This window comes from Penaeus japonicus, unplaced genomic scaffold (assembly GCF_977035675.1).
Source record: "Penaeus japonicus unplaced genomic scaffold, GWHDUDI00000001_assembly GWHDUDI00000020, whole genome shotgun sequence".
Lineage (NCBI taxonomy): Eukaryota > Metazoa > Arthropoda > Malacostraca > Decapoda > Penaeidae > Penaeus > Penaeus japonicus.
The window spans coordinates 23,178,208-23,185,865 of NW_028234422.1; the positions used below are offsets into that span (position 1 = coordinate 23,178,208).

Genomic DNA, 7,658 nt, shown 5'->3' on the forward strand with positions numbered 1-7,658 from the left:
CTGTAAGTTACTCTTTATGCAGAAAGCTAACCCTCCTCCCACTTGATCTGTTCTGTCTTTTCAGATTACTTCATAATTGTTAATGTCATATCGATCTTAATTTTCAACCACATTTCAGATATACCTATTCATTAAATCAGGTTGTTTTTCGTAAATTAGATTTTTTTTTTAAATTCAGTAGTGATCTTGCGTTTCAAAGAAGTAATTTATCCATAAAAATACTTCACTATTGCTTTTATTGTTAGGGTCAAGTCTTTTATTGCTTCAGTTATCATTTCTGTCATTGAGCTGTCGGTTTTCTTTTCTTTTTTAATGCGTTAAAAATCTCTTTCAGGAAGACTTTCTCTTATTTGTTTCTCTTTCTTCTTGTGTATTAGGCTCTAATAGGGGTTGGTAGTGACCACATTATTGGGAAGTCTTTTAATTGGGTTAGATTTATATCTAAATCCTGTTTGTTTTTCATTTGACTTAGATTCTGACCCGTTAGTTTGATTTAATTTTTCTGATGAGTTTGTTGTTTCTTTTTGGTAATATTACTTTTGCTTATTTGCTTTATGGGAGTTTTCTGTCCTAATGTAGGCTATGATCTAATGTTAAGGGTTTGGTGTTGAACGGGGTTGTCTGTTTGCTTGTTTGTGTGATTTTTGTGTTTGGTATATGGTTGGGGAGTGTTCTTTGTTGGTTGTATGTTTGTGTTGTTTTCTTGTTGATCACTTGTGAGTGAAGTTGGCTTATGATTTAAATTTGGTGTGGAAGATGTGTTTGTGTTGTTGTTTTGTTTTAGAAACGGTTTCAGTTCTAGTAATTGCTTTTTGATGTCAAAGTTGTTGGGAGTTAAATTTTGTGTGTTTATTTGTTGTGCCTTTAAAGACCGAGTATTTGAAGATGAAGGTAGGAGAAGAGGACGTAGAGGATGATGATGAGGATGTAACACCGGTAAAGATACAGGGTGAGGACGTGAACCAGGTAAAAGAGTTTAAGTACCTTGGCTCCACAGTGCAGGAAGATGGAGGTTCGGACAGGGAAGTCACAAAACGCATACAAGCAGGTTGGGGTGCGTGGAAGAAAGTAACAGGGGTGATGTGCGATAGAAAAGTGTCAGATGTGGTGAAAGGAAAAATGTACAAGACCATAGTAAGACCAGCAATGATCTATGGCATGGAGGCGGTGGCTGTGACGAAAGCACAGGAGAAGAAAATACAGGTAGCCGAAATGAAGATGCTGAGGTGGTCACTGGGGTTCACAAAGTTGGATAAAGTAAGAAATGAGGACATTAGAGAAAGATTGAAAGTGGCAGAAATATCGGAAAAGTTGAGAGAAAGCAGATTGAGGTGGCTGGGACACGTAGTGAGAAGAAATGGAGATTATGTAGGGAAGAGGGTTAGATGGATGACTGTTGGGAGGAGGAAGAGGGGAAGGCCCAAGAGAAGGTGGGAGGATTGCGTGAAAGAGGACAAGATAGCGAAAGGGGTGACAGAGGAGGAGGAGGCGGATCCGTGCCGGCGACCCCGAGTAAATTGGGAAAAGCCAGTAGAAGAAGATTTGTTGTGACTTTAAGTGAATCATACATGAGTTTGTATTGGGTGCATGTTCTTGTTGACAACAAAAACAAAAATGTTGGTGCATTCATTGAAATTATGATTGACTGGATTTACTATATGTTTTTGTTTTTACAAGCGAGGTATGTCCTATTGCTATTCTCTCTGGTATCGGTCCCCTGGAAGGTTATGCGTAAGAACCTTGTGGGAATCCATTGGGTCTGGCTTTCTTTGTCTTTGTTAAATTCTTAAATTCTGATTACCTCTATTATTTCAGAGTTTCTACCCTGTAACATTTTGATCTTAGCCTTTTATCATCTCTGGATCAGTGTCAATTTCTATTGGGAATATTGTTCCATAAGTGCAATCAGTGTTCCTACTTAATGCAGGTTGCTTGCACCTTATGTTCCAGTCTCCCAGTTTGGTTATTTCATGTAATTAATTTAGTGGTTTTTCTTATATCATCTACTTCAAACCTGAGTGCTTTGCCTCTTCCGAATACTCTTACGATATTTTTAATGATATATTTCTGGAATATTAATTCGTTGACGGCATTCGTTAGTTTGATGGGGTTACTAAAGTTTGATGAGATTGATTCCCCAGTTAAATTAATGGGTACTACATTTTGGCTTTGTTGTGCTTGCTTGTTTGTAGAGTCTTCTTCGTCCATGGTCTGGTGACGGCTTTCCTGGAGGTCTTCGCCGGTGTTGTCTTCCCGGGGGCTTTCACCGGTGTTGTCTTCCCGGGGGTTTTCGTTTGTTTGTTTTTGCCTCATGACATTTGCCATATTACCATGGTTACAAAAATGTTAAGTTATCCGAGTCCTTTTAGTTTGTGAGAAGTATGAAGCTAATGTGCCACCTGTGTAATTATTGTAATGTAAAGGATGTTTACCTTAATACTAAGTAGTTGTCTCATACAGTTTTTCCATTAATTCCTGTTTTGCATCTTACCTGAAATATGGTCAGGTTAAACTGAGGACTTGACTGATGTATTTCAGCTAATTACCGTTTCAATGAACTAGAGTATCTTTAAAAATTTTGATTGTTATTGTAGACATTAGGACTCGTATTATAGCAATGATGATACATAAGTACAATAATAATCTGTAGATATAGCAGTGACACATGTAAGTACAATTAAGCATGGTAATAGCGACAGGGATAATTACAATGCTTTCACTTCCTTCCCTCTCTACATTCTACATTTCTGTATGTTTATTTTATTTTATTTTTTATTTTTTCTAAATTTCCCGATTTCCTCATCAAATATGTCCTACTCACCGTCTGGTTGTCCACAGTCAGAGGGAGCTGTCATAGGGATGACTCTGCCCCATGAAAATGCAATAAAACAGTTAAAGAAAGTGGCTCTGTGGATGTGTTTTACAATAAGATTGAGAAAGTATTATTTTTTAAAGGATAATTGTTGTTACACTATTCTCTGAATAGGAAATTATCAAGTAAAATCTTTTAGAGATAACCTTGAAATATGACATTTCTAACTTTAAAGCACTTGTATTTTTCAAGAAACCTTTTGTTACCAATAACAACTAAATAAATAATATAACCACCTAATGGTAGTTTTGTAATGGGCCCATTGCCTTTTGAAAGTATTATTAACACAGTCACAGATGGTGTGTCAATATAATCGATTCTTTGTAAACATCTTTTTTTTTTTTTTTTTTTTTTTTTTTTTTTTAATCAAGACAAAAGTAAGAGGGGTGTAATTGTAGAATACAAGGGTAGTTTGAGAAATATTCAAATAAATTCAATGTTGACATTAACTTTACTCAGGTCTTTGTCATATTTCTGCAGAGCAGTCTGTACAAACCTGTTATGTAAGATCATATGAATCGGGAAGGTATTAAATAAAAGTGATAATTTTTCTGTATTTTCATTCTTTAACCCCCGTTAATGACGGGTCACACATTTTTCATCATACTTAACGCAGCAGCTCTGGCCTGATGACAGGCGTCATGACGTTTGGGGATTTTAGATCACTGTTATTTTATTGTGCAATGAGTAATGAGGGAGTGATGATATGAAATACAAAAAAATAAAGTTGCTTTTTGTCCTCCCATAAAAACAATACTTCTATCACACTGAGTATAAAGAAAAAAAATGAGCAGATATGGACCCTAAACTACAATTTTAGTCAACTGCAGAATTGATAGCACCTGTGATATGACAGATATGTCTCTAAATACAATAAATCACACACAATATAAAACACAAAAATAGCTCTACAGTGAGTGACTAAAATAGAGTGGGAAAAGTTATGTTGCATGAAGCAGCCTCGCTCTGAAATAAAACCCTGCAGCCTAGGTAAGTAAATCTATCCCTCGTAGGTAATGGCTTAATTTACTGTAAGGTAAAGAAACCTTTCCAGACAAATAGTTAATTATCACATTCAAAGGGTATGAGATAAGGCAAAAGATGCTGGCATAATAATAGAGAACTAGAGTGTCTTGAGAAATATGTTAAAATCTTGAATAGCGCTTTTTGCGACATTATTGCAAAAATCCAAATCATTGCCCTCTATCAATGAAGCCGGAGATACGTAGTTCGGTTTCCTAGGATCATACTGGGCCCGACCAAGATTCTTCAGGAAAATGTGACGTTGCTTTAACCTAATTTCCCGTGACTGTAAAATCTTTGGAAACTTTACAAGTAGACTGTGTGATAATCCCATTTCATTGTGCGTATAGTTGAACCTTCGTAGTAATGAGGGGCCATCTGCAAGAATAATTTTAAAATATTACATAATGCAATCAAATAACTGTTGTTGTTTATTTTATTGGTTACTTTTTACTTTAAACTGTTCACACTTATACAAATGAGTGATGGTAAAACATTTAATTTTCATAACTAAGTGCAATCAACATGAACTGAGAAACAAAGAAAAAAATTACTGACTTTTAATTCAAAGTTTGTAATAAGTTGAAAAAGGACATGCATGGTGATAAAAATTAATCATTACTAATATTTTCAAAGAGCTGTTGCAAGTGCAAAACAAATTAGTGATAAACAATGGAAAGACAAAACACTTTTCTTAACCCTGCCAGATTCTAGGGCGGTTGCCTTCAGTTACTTACGCATAATCCATAATTTTGGGGTGGATAATATCAAACATTTCATCTCATCTTTACTGAAGCCCATCTCCTCACTAACAGCAAAGGATGTCCTCTAGGGAAGGAGGAAGATACAAAATTGATCAAAATATTTAAAAATCAAATGCAATATCTACACCATTACACTATTTCAAATGCCACTCTTTTTTAAAAGGCTTAGAAGTAATGAATTGCATATAAAGTAAAATTCACTCTGGCACTGTTTTGGTAAAGAATGGTAATGGGCAAGTCCGGTACAATATGTATTTAGTTCATGCTTCCATAATGAAAGACTCTTGTCTATTCTACTAAAACTTTACTTATCTCCACTTCAGTTTATTAGAACAGAAAAATGCATAAAAATACCTTGATATGATGGAGGTTATGCGTAACCAATCGTGGCTCCTTTACTGCTACAGCACGAACTTCATCTCTACTTAGGTCACACATACGTTGAAAAAAACCAAGGCGGTTGTCAATTCTGACAGTACTGCAAAAACAATGGGTCAATATAATACATTTCAAATACAATCATACGTCCAGGAAGCGTACAGTATGTATGCATTCCAACTTCACTCTAAATACGAAATACCTATTATGAAAACAAACTAGTAACAAGGAATTGACAATGAGTTTTCCTACTATCAAATAACTGTTAAATCAGCAGAAAGTGTGAAAGTGATAGCATTACCTGCAGTCACCTGATGAAATATGATAACATATTATAATATAACTTTCACTTTCTTACATGAACATCATAAAGGCCATGGTGAGTAGATTTAGCTGATTTTAAATCACCTTCAAGAATCCCTAAAAATGTGTAAGATTTAAATGCAGATACACAAGAAACCATTTGTGAAAAAACAAATCAAATACTCCAATTTTAAGTCTATTTACATCATTTATACTGCATTGAATCTGCTGCCATCAATTAAACCTTTCTTTAAAATAGAGACAGGAACTCCTAGAAAATTTGACATTTCAAACTCATTTAACACATTGGTCGCGGTATTAAAAAAAGGTCTATGCAGTAGGATGGCTATTTTACATGTCTGGCAAGATGCCATCCACGTCTATGACCGACTCTGCCTTTGCAGCAAATCATGCCATCCACTGCTAATGGGTTAAGGAGAAAAAATGGAATTATGTACACGTAACAGTTCTTGTACTTTTATAAGAAACTATTGTTACTAATAACAGCTAAATAAAGAGTAATTTATCTATTATGGTGTGCTGTAATATATAATGAAACAATGTCATTAATATCTATTTCTAATTTTTACAAAATTAGCAGAGCACTTCCAAAAATCTTTGTCCATATCATGTCTCAAACCTTTCCCTGGAAAATCACTAAGAACTTCTTAGTTTTGCTTCAGATTTTTACACGTAGCCTCTGTAGTAACATCGTTTGTCTCCTTTTCACAATTTTAGGGTCAATCAAAACTCGACACCTTAATCTAATTGGGAAAAGTTGTTTCAAATCTAAATGGAACAATACATAAGAAGCCTTCTAATTCTGAAAAAAAAAAAAAAATCCTTACCTAAATAACAACCAGTGGGGATTGCGTGACACCAAACGCGCAATTTCATCCTTGTTAAATTTCACTGCCTCAAGATAATTTATACGGGATTGAAGATCTTCAATTTTTTCACGAAATATTAGAGGATTCAGAGTAAGCCAGCGTCCAAGATCTTCTGGTTTTACACCCTGATGATGAAGGAACCTGTAAAAAGAAAAAAAAAGGGTTAAGAAAATGTTTTATATTTTAATTTTGAGCAAACACTGTATGTCAAACTATCTTCCAATGTTCTTTTTTATATTCTTACCAACAAGAGATCTGGAATTTCCATGTTTTTTCTTAGAATTAAAAATAAATATATAAACTTTTGGGGTTTTGAATCCACTTTAAAGGTGCACTGACCATTTTAGACTTAAGCTCAGATCTCCAGTACCCATCAAATGCATTTTGGTGACATAAGACGATCTTGCAATAAGTTTAGGCAAAATAGATAAAAGGGGGGACCATACATAACACGTCACAAGTCAAATTGGTGACAGAGAAAATTCATATATAAATAAAATCTGAAATGATGTGATGTCAGCTGTAGTATAGTGTGATTGTGCATACATGTGTGGTTTTCGTGTGTGCACTTAGTGAGAGTGCCTATGCAATGTGGTATGTATGTGCATGTAGTGTGCATGTAGTAAGCGTGTAATGAATGTTTGTAGTGTAATGTACTGCGTGAAATGTTTGTGTGTGTGTGTAGTGTGGGTGTGTACATGTAGTGTGCATGAAACCAAGCGGTAATCTAATTCGTGGGTGTTTCTAGAATATCCTCTTCTGAAAATCAAGAAATATTGGAGGGTGGGAAATGAGATGGTGTACCAATTCTTTGACATGCATAACAACATTATCCCTGTTCAACTTCAACTTCAATATACAGTCACAGCCCATTAGTTTACAACCGTTTATCTTCACAAACACATGAAAAAGCTGCAGTATAAAGGACGCAGAAGCAGCATCATACTCTTTTTCTTCCACATGGATATTGAAGGGGCAAAATTTGATATGCAGATAGGCCACATGGATATTGAAAAAGCAAAATTTGATATGCATATAGGCCATTCTCCCAGCAGTCTAGCCCTGCCCCCCTGAAAATAGTTGATGTTCCCTGAGACTAAATAAGGAGGTTTCAGAAACATGAAACTGTTGTGGCAGTGTATACGAATCATGCAGGTTTGGCTTAAGGTCTTCTGGGACTACTTTACTAAAAACTGTAAAAGATTAATTTTGCCTTTTTGAAAATCTGGAAGTTTTGACACGTACATTGCATTATACTTACATTATGTGCTGCTTCATATCACGCTGAAATTCCAGTTTCAAGATATATGAACTGATGCCTTTTCTCTTCTCCCATCTGCTGATGTCAACACCAAGCTTCACCATTTCTTGCAGTGTAGTAGATCTGAAGAGTGAAGTTCATTATGAAAAAGTGTAGTCATGACTAGC

General features: G+C 35.2%; 1 protein-coding gene across 5 annotated transcripts in view; it reads right to left on the reverse strand.

The window, feature by feature from the left end:
- Positions 1-3,418: 3,418 nt before the first annotated feature.
- Positions 3,419-7,658, reverse strand: part of mTerf3 (mitochondrial transcription termination factor 3) — a 15,408-nt gene continuing 11,168 nt past the window's right edge. For all 5 annotated transcript variants that reach the window (XM_086548123.1, XM_086548121.1, XM_086548122.1 and 2 more), the window contains 5 exons: positions 7,492-7,614; positions 6,189-6,371; positions 5,014-5,137; positions 4,633-4,723; positions 3,419-4,273 (listed from right to left, as the gene is read on the reverse strand). In XM_086548123.1, coding sequence (XP_086404249.1) covers positions 3,996-4,273; positions 4,633-4,723; positions 5,014-5,137; positions 6,189-6,371; positions 7,492-7,614 — 799 coding nt within the window. In that variant the 3' untranslated portion in view covers positions 3,419-3,995. The remainder of the gene's footprint in view (positions 4,274-4,632; positions 4,724-5,013; positions 5,138-6,188; positions 6,372-7,491; positions 7,615-7,658) is intronic.